The sequence below is a fragment of the Triticum aestivum genome, chromosome 7A (assembly GCF_018294505.1).
Source record: "Triticum aestivum cultivar Chinese Spring chromosome 7A, IWGSC CS RefSeq v2.1, whole genome shotgun sequence".
NCBI classification, from domain to species: Eukaryota; Viridiplantae; Streptophyta; class Magnoliopsida; order Poales; family Poaceae; genus Triticum; species Triticum aestivum.
In genome coordinates this window covers 233,471,716-233,488,380 of record NC_057812.1, presented here as the reverse complement: position 1 = coordinate 233,488,380, position 16,665 = coordinate 233,471,716, and the positions used below count along the sequence as shown (strand labels likewise).

Below are 16,665 nucleotides of genomic sequence, written 5' to 3'. Positions count from 1 at the left end.
TATCTTATGTTGTCTTGGTATCTAAACCGCTCCTATGTGCAGGCAGCAAAGGGAACAAGTATTGAAGGGGGCGTAAAGAACTATGGGAGAAGCCTCCATTTGACAAGCTCAAAGTCATTGGTTCGCACTACCGTGGTCATATCAAAGATTCAAAGGGAAATAAGGTTAGTTTGTTCACCATCTTGACTGCATTTTCATTGTTTCTTATTAGGCTTGAGATGTAGATATACTAGTAAGCATTCTTCACCCATTATAGCTGAAGCATGATTATCACATTGTATTACCATGTGTTACAAACTGTTTTTGAAATGTAACTCCTGTCCATCATATGAGAACTTGATTTAGATTATGATTATTCATTTTCATATCATTATTTATACTCTTGTCTTAGACTAAGAAAACTTGGTTCTTTGAAGTTTAGATTATGAGTTCACAATTAGTTTAATCTTGACCATGCACAGTTTTTTGTATAAAATGGTGCATATTTTTTGTACAGAAAGAAGCAAGAGCACAAGGTATGTACATTTTCTGCTTACCTCTGACCTTGGTTACTTTGAATGATTATATGCTTACTCACCGAGTATAATAGCTCAATTTTTGTTCTTTGAAGAATTAAAGGTATTACTATACTCACTGGGTATAATAGCTCAATTTTTGTTCTTTCTAACTACTGAGCGATAAAATGTTATGCCGCAATATTTGGTTCTTGCTGCATCATTTTCCTGTTTTACTAGAAGTTGGAGCTTTTACCTATAGTTTGCGAAAATCTGTGTTTTGAATACTTTGAATGGCGCGGAGGTTAAATGCTCTGTAAATAAACAGAGACAACAAGGATTAGTGAGTTTATGTCTTTTGTTCATACTATTTTTATACAAGGACAACAATGAATGACATATGTACTTTTCATCCTATTTGTTTTCTATCATGTAAATGTAAGTATTTTGTCATGCACGCCAGAAAGAAAATATTAGTTCCTACGTGTTTGAGGATATGTATAACCATAATATGTAATGCAATTGTGGTGAGCAATAACGAGGAGGAGAGGTGTGTGATGCTAGACATATTAGGAATTTTTTAGTTCAGTTGATTACATTCATGAGTGTTCTTTTGTTGCAACATACGGGCCTTGTTCACTGCATACACAGATATACTACTATCTTATAGAATATGTTGATCAAGTATGAAGAGGTGGATAAGTTTGTGGCTTTAGTTACTGAATGTACAGACCCGGCTAGCTTTTCAACTAGAGCCTACATTTAGAGAGGACATATTCATATGTAAGTGATTTATAAGGTCTTTTTCCCATATTTGTTTGCAAAGTTTGTCAGTATTATTATGCAGAGACAACTTGCCATGGTTCTGCGTAGATGTGTTCTTTCATTTCTCAATTTCTTTCGCTTTAAAACGATGTTGATTTGCTGAAAGAATGGTTTTGCATGGTTTGCACACTTGCACCTACTTGAATTTAGAGTTTTGTTAGCAAATCCATTTAGAGAAGTGTTAACATTTTACATTTTTCTATAGAAAGTTGTGCACTGCAGGGGCCTCTATACCTAGGAACCAAGGAAGGCAACTCAGAAGTTTCTCCCTGCCAATAATCAAGATTCACAAGGATGGGAGGGCAGATAGATCATGCTGCCATGGAATTGATCCATTTGTCATTACCTTGCTGCTTTCTTGTTTTCTGATATTCAGTAGCCATATACTTTTAGGACTTAGGATGTGATTTCGCATGCATCGCTGATCGTAGTTGAGGGAGTCCTGGATTAGAGGGTCTCCGGACAGCCAGACTATATCTTTTGGCCGGACTGTTGGACTATGAAGATACAAGATTGAAGACTTCGTCTTGTGTCCGGATATGACTCTACTTGGTGTGGAAGGCAAGCTAGACAATATAGATATGTATATTTCCTCCTTTGTAACCGACCTTGTGTAACCCTAACCCCTTCCGGTGTCTATATAAACCGGAGGAGTTTTAGTCCGTAGGACAACATACAATCATACCATAGGCTAGCTTCTAGGGTTTAGCCTCTCTGATCTCGTTGTAGATCAACTCTTGTAATACTCATATCATCAAGAATAAATCAAGCAGGACGTAGGGTTTTACCTCCATCAAGAGGGCCCGAACCTGGGTAAAACATCGTGTCCCCTGCCTCCTGTTACCATCCGCCTTAGACGCACAGTTCGGGACCCCCTACCCGAGATCCGCCAGTTTTGACACCGACAGTAGTTGATGCTTGTTGTCGTTTTAGGATGAGCTATTTTGTGTACAGTTGCTATTGGTCGTGGAAAGTCTGGCTATGCATGGCTCGGTTTTATTGAGCTTAGATGAAAATTTGATGGACCACCTAATACATACGAAACAAACAAAGGCTAAGTAGAGCCGAAATTAGAAACACGCTGGATGTCCATCCTGATCACCATTAGATTTTGTCATTTGTCATCTAAGAGCGACTACCTGTATTTTTAAAAAAAGATGCTGACCTCACCTTTTTGGGCATAGGACATGCATGTGCGTTTTGTGAAAGTTACAAGAGGCACATTCTATTTAAAATGGATAGATTGCAAATTTTGTTATACCTCCGTTGGCCAGGACCTGACCATGGAAGAATGAACCCTAAATGATGTCAAATGAATTATATTGGTCAGGATCTCCACATAAGATTTCACCAGCTTAGGCATCCGCATTGTCTGTCGATAGGTTCCTAACTGATTATGTATGGGTCGTCGCTTAGTATGGCCGGGGAAGGGCTAGCCACTGAACCACATTGATCGTAGGAAATGAGTAGCCTGATTCATGTCTTATTTTGATGATAAAGATGTGATATCAATGCGGCATGATGGTTTGGTGCTGCGAGCGGAGCGACACCATTTTGCGAGGGAGGCGAGAAGCGTTGGCGAGCTGACGACAGCTGTTCTAAGTCGAGTGAGGCGGTGCTGCAAACACTGTGTTTCATTGATGCGAGCGGTGTCACGGGGCGGCCTGCGTCAACTACGGAGGAGCTGTGGAGCAGGGCACTACAAGCAGTGATGCGGGAGACCGACGTCTGCTGGGAGGTGGCGCAACAAGTGGTGCAAAGGGGGCACGGAGCCAGGGTAGTCGGACAAATCGAAAGGCGCACATGTTCTGATCGTACAACTCAGGAGGGGGCGGTCGCCGAATGTGATCGCACGGCTAACGCCTGGCGTTTCCCTATTTGGTATGGGGCACGTTGGTTCATGAAACAATCGACACGTCTTTATGACTTAGGAATTAGGAATTCTATCCACCTTGCATCAAATTTGAAATCCTCTAAGAGAATTATTCTATGTTATGATAGAAATATATATGTTTCATAGTATATAACATGCTTTCAGTCGAGACGTGTGTTGCACGTGCATGCTTACTAGCTAGAGTCAATAATCTAGTTACATACGTTCTCCAACACCAATGATATTATGGTGTTTCTCATGTTTTGCTTGTGGTATAGACTTCATCGATGGATCTAATATCTCCAGGTCTATGTCTTTCTTGCATAGCTTTGTGTCTCTACGTTTCACAAAATTCGCAAATTATGTGGATTTGGCTTTATATATGTTTGAATTTCTGGCAAGACCTTGGCTTCTTGTCGTGGGCTAGGGCACTACTATTTTCAATGGTGCTCTATTGGCTCCAACGTATCTGAAACCATACCAAGCTCGGTGATGAACTTCTTGGTCCAAACACCCTTCATTGCCACTTCAGAGGTGATACACTTAGCCTCTGTTGTAAAATCCACCACATTATTCTGCTTATGATGATTCCAACTTATTGTGCCATAGTTTTGTCTATTCTCAAAACCTTGATTGAATCGAATATCGTTTGTGTCCATGGTGAAGATTGCATCAGGTAACTACTTACAATGAGCATGCATCGTTATAACACTTTACAACGAGCTCTTCATCATGTCCTTACGAGAAATATATCCTTAGTACTCCCTCCGTTCGGGTTTATTAGACCTAAAGACAACTTCTCTTAGACCAAGACACATAATAATTTGCTCACATTAATTCTTTCATTCCACTCCCAATGCACTCTCTCACATGCATGCAACCAATAAAAATATATGCATGAAGTGTATTAATTTCTCAGCCATGGCACCAACAACAATGGATTTCCAAAGCAAGGTCTTATAAAAAGGGGCATGCTTGTGATGCTGAGAGGCCTAATAAACCCGGACGGAGGGAGTACTTCTCAAATGCTTAAAGATATGTTGCATTGTAGTATGTGCCGCACTCATAAGTGGGTGTGGGACCGGTATGGCTCGTCATAGGCCGTGCTTGTGAATAGATGTTAGACTAGCCACAATGGATAGTAACATAGAATAGTAACATGCCCATGTTACTACTCTATAGTGGGTAGTAACATATGTGTGGTAACATGCAACACTTCATTCACCTTGCCTTGATATATGTGATGTTACTCACACTAGTAGTACTAACTAACTATGTTACTACATGCCTCTCTTTCTTCATTTATTGCTTAGCACATCATCTATTTTATCTAGATATGTGTGATGTTACTATCTATATTACTTTCACTGTGGGTAGTCTTAAGATGAATTGCGTAAAGTAAGTATGCTCTCGTTGCAACAGACGGGCACTATGCTAGGAAACTAAAGAGTGTAGATGTGGTAGTTGCAAGTATTAATAAAATTACGTTTTTTTATAAATGTATAATGTACGTTAGATCGCAGAAGAGGGTACATAGTTTGGTGTAACTAGCAGTAGGCGCCCAGACTGCTGGTCCACTTCTCTATGCACAAATATTCCCAGCCTCTGCGGCTCCAATTTGCAAAAGCTACTCGAGGATTGACCCAACCCACCCGGCCTTCTCCTACCAACCAAGCAGCTCCAAACACCAAGAAATCCACAGAAACCGAGATCTCTCTCTCTCTCTCTCTCTCCGACCCGACGGATCCCTGGTTGTTGTTGTAGCTGGGCAATGGCGACCGACGCGATCCTGGAGACCATCAAGCCTCGGCGGAGCCCGTGGCTGGAGGACCTCCCGGTGACGAATGGGGGCGCAGCGAAGGGCGGCAAGGTGGACCTGTCCGGGATGCGCCGGCGCGTGTCGTCGTCCTTGTCACTGAGCCTCCAGCCGCTGTCCTCGTCGTCGTCCGCGGCGTTCCGGCGCGCGCGGTCGATGCCGTCGATCAAGGCGCTGGCGGCGGCGGGCGCGGTGCGGCAGTGGTGGGAGTGGGGGCTCGGTTGGGTGATGACCCGGAAGCCCTCCTTCGCGCGTGGCCTCGAGATGAGCGAGGACGAGGCCGCCCTGCTCGGGTGCCACTGCCGCGGCACGCTCCGGCACGTCTTCTACAAGGCACGCGCCGAGGTGCGCCGCCTCCTCGGCCGCGACGGCCGCCCGCTCGGGGGCGTCGCGGCGCAGGACTTCAGGTACGACTCCGTCAGCTACGCTCAGAACTTCGACAACGGCGACGTCGACGCCAGATGCTAGCTGCTGCGCCGGCGCACGCATGGATTCGGACGCCGACATTCGTGCCGAAAGTGAAGGTAGACATGGCTCGATCGATGGCTACGAACTATATCTTCTTGGACGCGGCAATAAACCGAATTGTTTGTAAGATACTAGCAGCATATAGCACGGCGTGTGTGTGTGTGTGTGTTTTGTCTGAACGATCGCAGATGATCCAGCAGCGAGTGATGCGCACTGTTCAGGGACCAGATGTATATTTCTTCCGCTCTTCTTTCTTGTGTTTTTCCGAGTCTTTTCTTGGATACATCCGTCCCTACAATGTAATGTAGCCCGTGGATCTTGAACTGGCAAAATGTACATGTTCTGTAACACATTGCAAATGCAAATCAATAAGCATTTCTGGAACCTGAATCAAGTGCTGAGTCAGTCAGACAAACTTGATGTTCTATTTTTTTTTCTTCCCCGTGAGATTCAGATCTGGTTCTTGTTGGTTTGGGGTCCCTTTCGTTCCAGCTGTGCACGGCGCGACGCGGGAGCAACTGCTCATTGCCCGCCCGGGTCGTCGTCCGTCCTCCCCCGGTCGGTGCCGGAGCTGTTCCCCTTTGGGTTTGGCGCGAACTGATCAGGGAGCTGATAGCAACTTGGCGCCCACGGGGGAGGTGCGGGTAGGTGTCGTACGTCTATCTTCGTCTTCTCCTCGCGATCGATGTAGAGTATGTATGGTAGGACCAGCGGAATGATGAGCGGTGACTGTGACTGTGAGGGAGGGTGAGCTACTACTACGCGATGTCTACACGGTGAAGGTGGGCACATGGCCATGCGTGCGGCGGTTGTTGCGGAGGGGTCATCGATTCCGGTGTGGAGACACGGGCCGTGTCGGCGGCGACCGCGATGGTACTCGTTTTTTTCTCTTTTCAGAATTGATATGTATCCCAAACGTCAGATTTCTGGCCTCTCAGCCCGAACGTGCTCAGCGCCGTTGGATGTCATGCACAAATCTTAAAGCAATCAGGAGCGCCACGTCACGTTTTTGTCTCCGTTCGAAAAAATAAGGCATCATCGCGAACGACCGCACCTCTCTCCCTTATCCCTTTGTCCATTCCCCAACGACACTCACTCACCATTTCTCCTCGTGCACGGGACAAATGGCGGGGAGGCGGCCGACAACGAGGGAGGGGGGGAGGGGGGACATCAGAGAGGAGGCGTGCGGCGACGGAGACGAGGAGCGGCAAGAACCCCGTTATTTAAAATAAACTTGGCCATTCGTCGAGTTGGGCTTAATTCGGGTCAGGCTTTATAAAGCCCGACGGCAAAATTTCAAGCCTGAGCCCGGCCCAGCCCGGCTCAAATCACATGAACAATGTCCTTTTAAAATTAAAATAATAATTTTTGGGATATTTAAAATATATAGTATACCTATACTTTGCATAAAGTAATGATTTATACCCTGTTCAAGCCTATTTTCGGGCTTTCGGGCCAGGCTTTGGGCGGAAAAGCTGAGACCGAGCCTGGCCCGGATGTCGGGATTTCGGGCCGGGTTGACTGGGTCGGGCTGTCCATGCCCGGGTTTAATTTGAACCCTCAGCGATGGTGGGTGGAGGCGGTACTCGGCGACAATCCCGGTGGGCGGTGATGTGTCGACGACGCCGAAGAGAGGGTCGTCGTGTGCGTGGTGGTTGCCAGCCACTGAGCTGAGGTGCTAGGGGTGAGATTCCTGGGTGCCTTGTGTCGATTCTGAAGCCGAAGGTGGCGTATATGCGTGGGCATGTCGTTGCGGTATCAACAGACTAGTGGGGTCGCCCACTTCCCCTGCCGTCCAAATGAATCAGTGGTCGTGGGATCCACCGGAGGCCGGCGCCACCGACGTGGGATCAATGGCAGGGGTCGACTGCCGAATCTAGCCGAGGGAGAGGCCGAAGCTGCAGGAAGAGGGCTACACGTCGACGAAGCCTGCGGCGACGATGTCCACCACCACGCATTTTGTCGCTCCCTAGTGTGGTGGTCACAAACGCGAGCTCCCTTGCCTCCTGCTGGGCTGCTTGAGCTCGACCACTACAGCGACGCACTGCCCAAAGCAGCGGTGCTACCTCCATCCCATGCATGTAGCACTTCGCTCAACTTTTGTGCTTCATTTTTCCAGTGTGCTGCTTCAATTGCCGTTCCATGACCCAGGGGATGCACAATAGTTTTTTGCGTGATTTACTTTGTCAATGTAAAAGTATAGGTTTTTCCATGATGTGTTGTCGTGGAAATAAAAAGAAGGTTTGTGTTTCCATGTAAATTTATGATGCGTTGCCATATTTTTTGTTAATTTAATAGATATGTTTTGTCATGGCAACCATAAACTTATGTTTGCCATGTAATTCCGGTTGTTATGAATATATGTGTTTTCTCATGGCAACTAGAAGCTTATAATTGCCATGTAATTTTGTTTTGTGTTTGCCATGGCAACTAAATGCACATATCCTGGGCTGCCCCTGTCTCTAAACAAGATCACGCGTGGGATGCTATTGCCAGTTATTCATAAAGTTGACCACAGGCTCTTGGGCTGGTTGGCCACTTTTTTAACTCTGGGAGGGAGGCTCACGCTTGTAAACTCTGTGTTGGCTGGCTTACCTAGCTATTTCATGACATGCTTCCCATGGCCTAAGGAGTCCATTAGCTCGCTTGAAAGTCTTCCGCGTGCTTTTCTTTGGCAAGGCAAGAACGAAGTTAAGGGTGACCAGTGTCTAGTAGCTTGGGACAAGGTCACTCTTCACCAACGGAATGGAGTCCTGGATGTGAGAAATCTGCAAGCCCATAACCATGCAATGCTATGCAAGTTTCTTTCCAAGATTCTACAGTCTTCTGATATTCACTGCCATAAGTGGTTTGCTTTGCAATATTGTAAGAAAGCCATACCTTTTGGGACTAGCAGCAGAGATACAACCCTGTGGCGCGATTTCAAGGATCATATCCCCCTGGTCATAAACTCTTCGCAGTGCACTCTGGGCTCTGGCGATCTCGTATCTTTTTGGCGCGATTTATGGCTCGACGCTGGCAGACTCCACTTGCTGCTACCAGTCCTCTATTCCTTTGCCAAGAACCGTTGTTGCTCGGTTAGCTCACAATTCTTGGATGGCGCCTGGTCAGTGCAACTCCACCCCTATCTTTCCCACACTGCTGAGCATGAACTCCTACTGCTGCGTCAACTCATTGCACATATAACTCCTGATGGTTCGCGCAAGGACGTGCGTACTCCATCCGTGTTTGCTAAGCAGATCAATACAAGATATTTTTATCGGCTGCTGACCTTTCGGGGTGTTAACTGTGCTTTCCATGATTGGGTTTGGGATGCGCTGATCCCCCTGAAGCACAAAACCTTTCTCTGGTTAGCATTTTGGGGTCAGCTCAAAAGCACAACATGGTCAAGAAACATTGGGTGGCTATTGCTCCAAGCGCGGACTGTGATCTCTGTCCTACGGTGGAATCAATTCATCATATAATGCTGCATTGCAGGGCAGCGTCTACCCACTACTAGGGAAAACCTTATACACAGAAGCTTATCAGTAGCGCGGTCTACAAGGAGGCGCTACTACTAATTAGTAGTAGCGAGGGGTATAAAACTCGTGCTACTACTAAGTTGATAGCAGTAGCGAGGGGTATAAACCCGCGCTACTACTAAGTGGTCTTCACCATGCCCTCAGGAAAGGCCACAGTAATAGCGAGGGGTATAAAACCCGCGCTACTACTAAGTCGATAGTAGTAGCGAGGGGTATAAACCCGCGCTACTACTAAGTTGATAGTAGTAGCCTTTTTCCTAGTAGTGACCCTCTGGCATCGGCTGCACCTGGCACCTCTAGCTTGTAGATCGCCTGACATACTATCATTTGTTCAACAAGCTGTTACTCACGTAAGGTTCAGGCGCAAATGGAATGTGGCTTTTGTAGCTTGTGCCATCACTCTCTGGAACGCGAGAAATGATTGAATCTTTAACTCACGTTCATGGACTGAATCCTACATGCGCTTCTCTGTTGCGGATTTGATCCACCTTTGGTGCTGCAGAGCCACAAAACAGCAGGATAAAGAGGACCTCATGTTTTGGGGCAATCTTTTAGCCACATAATCACATAGCTTTATCCCTGATGTTCTCTTCTGTTTTCTGCTTGCCCCTGACTCTCTCTTCTGTCAGCTCTTGTGGACTTGCACTAAAGTGCACCCCACAAGCTTCGTGTAATTATACTTTGTTTGTCAGGCTGCGGCCTGTTTTGAAATATAAAGGCGGCCCGGAGCCCCTTTCTTTGTTTAAAAAGAAATGCGTATGTCGCCATGTAATTCTGTTGTTATTAAAAAGATGTGTTTTTGCCATGGCAACTAGAAGCTTTTTGAGGGAGTCCTGGACTAAGGGGTCCTCGGGCGTCCGTCCTATTATCTATTGGGCCGGTATTGATGCCGACCAGGAACAAGGCCAAAACTCACCATTTACTGGACGTTGGACAACCACCTCTTCATACGATGTGTACATGGTCGACGCATCTAAAGAAACTAGCGACGATAACAAAGGGGATCCAGTCACGGATAAACCTTCTGAGAAACAGTCCAGGCGCCGGCGCCCTAAACGCCGCTCCAAGCCTCGTCGCTCAAAAGATGACAACACTTGCACCGGAGAAAATGGTACTCCGGACGACGCCGAAAACAATAAAGACCCTGTTGGAGCTGCGTCCGAATAGGAGGAACAAGACAACAGGCAAGATGCCCCTGATAAACAGGCCACACCCAATAACTCAGATGATGATAGTTATTGTCCAGTCTCCGAAGATGAGGAGAGCCTCGGCAGCGAAGATTTCATCGTACTTGAGGCACCCCTAGAGCAGGAACGCTTCAAGCGCCAGCTAATAGCTACTGCCAGAAGCCTGAAAAAGAAGCAGCAGGAGCTCCAGGCTGATCAAGACCTGCTCATCGACATGTGGACTGATGTCCTGGCAGCCGAAGAATACGGTCTCGAGCGCCCAGTCAAGAGTTACCCAGAGCGCAGACTGCTACCTCAGTTCGATGAGGAAGCACCGGATCCCATACCGCCCTCACGCAATGCGGACCGACCACCACGCGGTCAGGATAGTATGGCGGACCGACCATCCCGCGGTCGGGATAAAGCGACAACTCAGGCCGAACAACAGCCCGCCCCACCGCTTCGCAAAAACAGGGACAGAACAGCTCGAGACCATACACACAACCTTCGACGGGATCTAGACAGCAGAGCAAGACACACCAGATCAATCTACGGATCACGATGACGCTTCCCGACTCGGGATGACGGCTACCTATTCGGACGTGACAAACCTAGTCACACCCGGGCCGATAACCGCAGATGAACTTCATCGGAGGTGCCTCGTGACACGGCCCGATATAGAGGCGCCGCACACCCTCTCTGCTTCACAGATGAGGTGCCGGATCACGAATTCCTCGAGGGGTTCAAACCCGTCAATATTGAATCGTACGACAGAACAACTGATCCCGCAGTGTGGATCGAAGATTTTATTCTCCACATCCACATGGCCCGAGGAGATGACCTCCATGCTATCAAATACCTCCCATTAAAGCTCAAAGAACCAGCTCGCCACTGGCTGAATAGTGTTGGGAACATAGTAATTTCAAAAAGATTCCTACGCACACGCAAGATCATGGTGATGCATAGCAACGAGAGGGGAGAGTGTGATCTACGTACCCTCGTAGACCAACAGCGGAAGCGTTATGATAACGCGGTTGATGTAGTCGTACGTCTTCACGGCCCGATCGATCAAGCACCGAAACTACGGCACCTCTGAGTTTTAGCACACGTTCAGCTCGATGACGATCCCCGGACTCCGATCCAGCAAAGTGTCGGGGAAGAGTTCCGTCGGCACGACGGCGTGGTGATGATCTTGATGTTCTACCATCGCAGGGCTTCGCCTAAGCACCGCTACAATATTATCGAGGAGTATGGTGGAAGGGGGCACCGCACACGGCTAAGAAAATGATCACGTGGATCAACTTGTGTGTCTAGGGGTGCCGCCTGCCCCTGTATATAAAGGAGCAAGGGGAGGAGGCCGGCCGGCCCTATGGCGCGCCAAGGAGGAGGAGTCCTCCTCCTAGTAGGAGTAGGACTCCCCTCCTTCCTACTCCTACTAGGAGGGGGAAAGGAAGGGGGAGAGGGAGAAGGAAAGGGGGGCGCCGCCCCCCTCTCCTAGTCCAATTCGGACCAGAGGGGGAGGGGGCGCGCGGCCCACCCTGGCCGCCCCTCTCTCTCTCCACTAAGGCCCATAAGGCCCATTACTTCTCCCGGGGGGTTCCGGTAACCCTCCGGCACTCCGGTTTTCTCCGAAATCACCCGGAACACTTCCGGTGTCCGAATATAGTCGTCCAATATATCAATCTTTATGTCTCGACCATTTCGAGACTCCTCGTCATGTCCGTCATCACATCCGGGACTCCGAACTAACTTCGGTACATCAAAACTCATAAACTCATAATATAACTGTCATCGAAACCTTAAGCGTGCGGACCCTACGGGTTCGAGAACAATGTAGACATGATCGAGACATGTCTCCGGTCAATAACCAATAGCGGAACCTGGATGCTCATATTGGCTCCCACATATTCTACGAAGATCTTTATCGGTCAGACCGCATAACAACATACGTTGTTCCCTTTGTCATCGGTATGTTACTTGCCCGAGATTCGATCGTCGGTATCTTAATACCTAGTTCAATCTCGTTACCAACAAGTCTCTTTACTCGTTCCGTAATACATCATCTCACAACTAACTCATTAGTTGCAATGCTTGCAAGGCTTATGTGATGTGCATTACCGAGAGGGCCCAGAGATACCTCTCCGACAATCGGAGTGACAAATCCTAATCTCGAAATACGCCAACCCAACATTTACCTTTGGAGGCACTTGTAGAGCTCCTTTATAATCACCCAGTTACGTTGTGACGTTTGGTAGCACACAAAGTTTTCCTCTGGCAAACGGGAGTTGCATAATCTCATAGTCATAGGAACATGTATAAGTCATGAAGAAAGCAATAGCAACACACTAAACGATCGGGTGCAAAGCTAATGGAATGGGTCATGTCAATCACATCATTCTCCTAATAATGTGATCCCGTTAATCAAATGACAACACATGTCTATGGTTAGGAAACATAACCATCTTTGATTAACGAGCTAGTCAAGTAGAGGCATACTAGTGACGTTTAGTTTGTCTATGTATTCACACAAGTATTATGTTTCCGGATAATACAATTCCAGCATGAATAATAAACATTTATCATGATATAAGGAAATAAAATAATAACATTATTATTGCCTCTAGGGCATATTTCCTTCAGTCTCCCACTTGCACTAGAGTCAATAATCTAGATTACATAGTAATGATTCTAACACCCATGGAGCTTTGGTGATGATCATGTTTTGCTCGTGGAAGAGGCTTAGTCAACGGGTCTGCAACATTCAGATCCGTATGTATCTTGCAAATCTCTATGTCTCCCACCTGAACTAGATCCCGGATGGAATTGAAGCGTCTCTTGATGTGCTTGGTTCCCTTGTGAAATCTGGATTCCTTTGCCAAGGCAATTGCACCAGTATTGTCACAAAAGATTTTCATTGGACCCGATGCACTAGGTATGACACCTAGATCGGATATGAACTCCTTCATCCAGACTCCTTCGTTTGCTGCTTCTGAAGCAGCTATGTACTCTGCTTCACATGTAGATCCCGCCACAACGCTTTGTTTAGAACTGCACCAACTGACAGCTCCACCGTTTAATGTAAACACGTATCCAGTTTGCGATTTAGAATCGTCTGGATCAGTGTCAAAGCTTGCATCAACGTAACCATTTACGATGAGCTCTTTGTCACCTCCATATATGAGAAACATATCCTTAGTCCTTTTTAGGTATTTCAGGATGTTCTTGACCGCTGTCCAGTCATCCACTCCTGGATTACTTTGGTACCTCCCTGCTAGACTTATAGCAAGACACACATCAGGTCTGGTACACAACATTGCATACATGATAGAGCCTATGGCTGAAGCATAGGGAACATCTTTCATTTTCTCTCTATCTTCTGCATTGGTCGGGCATTGAGTCTTACTCAATTTCACACCTTGTAACACAGGCAAGAATCCTTTCTTTGCTTGATCCATTTTGAACTTCTTCAGAATTTTGTCAAGGTATGTGCTTTGTGAAAGTCCAATTAAGCGTCTTGATCTATCTCTATAGATCTTAATGCCCAATATGTAAGCAGCTTCACCGAGGTCTTTCATTGAAAAACTCTTATTCAAGTATCCCTTTATGCTATCCAGAAATTCTATATCATTTCCGATTAGTAATATGTCATCTACATATAATATTAGAAATGCTACAGAGCTCCCACTCACTTTCTTGTAAATACAAACTTCTCCAAAAGTCTGTACAAAACCAAATGCTTTGATCACACTATCAAAGCGTTTATTCCAACTCCGAGAGGCTTGCACCAGTCCATAAATGGATCGCTGGAGCTTGCACACTTTGTTAGCTCCCTTTGGATCGACAAAACCTTCCGGCTGCATCATATACAACTCTTCTTCCAGAAATCCATTCAGGAATGCAATTTTGACATCCATTTGCCAAATTTCATAATCATAAAATGCGGCGATTGCTAACATGATTCGGACAGACTTAAGCATCGCTACGGGTGAGAAGGTCTCATCGTAGTCAATCCCTTGAACTTGTCGAAAACCTTTTGCGACAAGTCGAGCTTTGTAGACAGTAACATTACCGTCAGCGTCAGTCTTCTTCTTGAAGATCCATTTATTCTCAATTGCTTGCCGATCTTTGGGCAAGTCAACCAAAGTCCACACTTTGTTCTCATACATGGATCCCATCTCAGATTTCATGGCTTCAAGCCATTTTGCGGAATCTGGGCTCACCATCGCTTCTCCATAGTTCGTAGGTTCATCATGATCTAATAGCATGACTTCCAGAACAGGATTACCGTACCACTCTGGTGCGGATCTTACTCTGGTTGATCTATGAGGTTCAGTAGTATCTTGTTCTGAAGTTTCATGATCATCATCATTAGCTTCCTCACTAATTGGTGTAGGTGTCCCAGAAACTGGTTTCTGTGATGTACTACTTTCCAATAAGGGAGCAGGTACAGTTACCTCATCAAGTTCTACTTTCCTCCCACTCACTTCTTTCGAGAGAAACTCCTTCTCTAGAAAGTTTCTGAATTTAGCAACAAAAGTCTTGCCTTCGGATCTGTGATAGAAGGTGTATCCAATAGTTTCCTTTGGATATCCTATGAAGACACATTTCTCCGATTTGGGTTCGAGCTTATTAGGTTGAAGCTTTTTCACATAAGCATCACAACCCCAAACTTTCAGAAACGACAACTTCTTGCCAAACCACAGTTCATAAGATGTCGTCTCAATGGATTTTGATGGTGCCCTATTTAACGTGAATGCGGCCGTCTCTAGAGCATAACCCCAAAACGATAGCGGTAAATCAGTTAGAGACATCATAGATCGCACCATATCAAGTAAGGTACGATTACGACGTTCGGACACACCATTACGCTGTGGTTTTCCGGGTGGCGTGAGTTGTGAAACTATTCCGCATTGTTTCAAATGTACACCAAACTCATAACTCAAATATTCTCCTCCACGATCAGATCATAGGAATTTTATTTTCTTGTTACGATGATTTTCAACTTCACTCTGAAATTATTTGAACTTTTCAAATGTTTCAGACTTATGTTTCATTAAGTAGATATACCCATATCTGCTTAAGTCATCTGTGAAGGTGAGAAAATAATGATATCCGCCACGAGCCTCAACATTCATCGGACCACATACATCTGTATGTATGATTTCCAACAAATCTGTTGCTCTCTCTATAGTACCGGAGAACGGTGTTTTTGTCATCTTACCCATAAGGCACGGTTCGCAAGCACCAAGTGATTCATAATCAAGTGGTTCCAAAAGTCCATCAGTATGGAGTTTCTTCATGCGCTTTATACCGATATGACCTCAACGGCAGTGCCACAAATAAGTTGCACTATCATTATCAACTCTGCATCTTTTGGTTTCAACATTATGAATATGTGTGTCACTACTATCGAGATTTAATAAGAATAGACCATTCTTCATGGGTGCATGACCATAAAAGATTTTACTCATATAAATAGAACAACCATTATTCTCTGATTTAAATGAATAACCGTCTCGCATCAAACAAGATCCAGATATAATGTTCATGCTCAACGCTGGCACCAAATAACAATTATTTAGGTCTAATATTAATCTCGAAGGTAGATGTAGAGGTAGCATGCCGATCGCGATCACATCGACTTTGGAACCATTTCCCACGTGCATCGTCACCTCGTCCTTAGCCAATCTTCGCTTAATCCGTAGTCCCTGTTTCGAGTTGCAAATGTTAGCAACAGAACCAATATCAAATACCCAGGTGCTACTGCGAGCATTAGTAAGGTACACATCAATAACATGTATATTGCATATACCTTTGTTCACCTTGCCATCCTTCTTATCCGCCAAATACTTGGGGCAGTTCCGCTTCCAGTGACGAGTCTGCTTGCAGTAGAAGCACTCAGTTTTAGGCTTAGGTCCAGATTTGGGTTTCTTCTCTTGAGCAGCAACTTGCTTGCTGTTCTTTTTGAAGTTCCCCTTCTTCTTCCCTTTGCCCTTTTTCTTGAAACTAGTGGTCTTGTTGACCATAAACACTTGATGCTCCTTTTTGATTTCTACCTCAGCTTTCAGCATTGCGAAGAGCTCGGGAATAGTCTTATTCATCCCTTGCATATTATAGTTCATCATGAAGCTCTTGTAGCTAGGTGGCAGTGATTGGAGAATTTTGTCAATGACGCAATCATCTGGAAGATTAACTCCCTATTGAATCAAGTGATTATTATACCCAGACATTTTGAGTATATGCTCACTGACAGAACTTTTCTCCTCCATCTTGCAGCTATATAACTTATTGGAGACTTCATATCTCTCAATCCGGGCATTTGCTTGAAATATTAACTTCAACTCCTGGAACATCTCATATGCTCCATGATGTTCAGAACATCGTTGAAGTCCCGATTCTAAGCCGTAAAGGACGGCACACTGAACTATCGAGTAGTCATCAACTTTACTCTGCCAGACGTTCATAACATCTGGTGTTGCTCCAGCAGCAGGCCTGGCACCCA

The 16,665-nt window shown here is 45.8% G+C and overlaps 1 protein-coding gene across 1 annotated transcript; it reads left to right on the top strand.

The window, feature by feature from the left end:
- The first annotated feature begins 4,754 nt into the window (after positions 1-4,754).
- On the top strand, positions 4,755-5,866 carry LOC123149470 (uncharacterized). Its single transcript, XM_044569121.1, has one exon. The coding sequence runs from the start codon at positions 4,964-4,966 to the stop codon at positions 5,474-5,476; it is 513 nt and encodes a 170-aa protein (XP_044425056.1). The 5' UTR covers positions 4,755-4,963; the 3' UTR covers positions 5,477-5,866.
- Positions 5,867-16,665: the final 10,799 nt, after the last annotated feature.

Excerpts from the sequence above, each read along its gene's own strand:
- LOC123149470 (XM_044569121.1), top strand. The coding sequence starts at position 4,964 with ATGGCGACCGACGCGATCCTGGAGACCATCAAGCCTCGGCGGAGCCCG.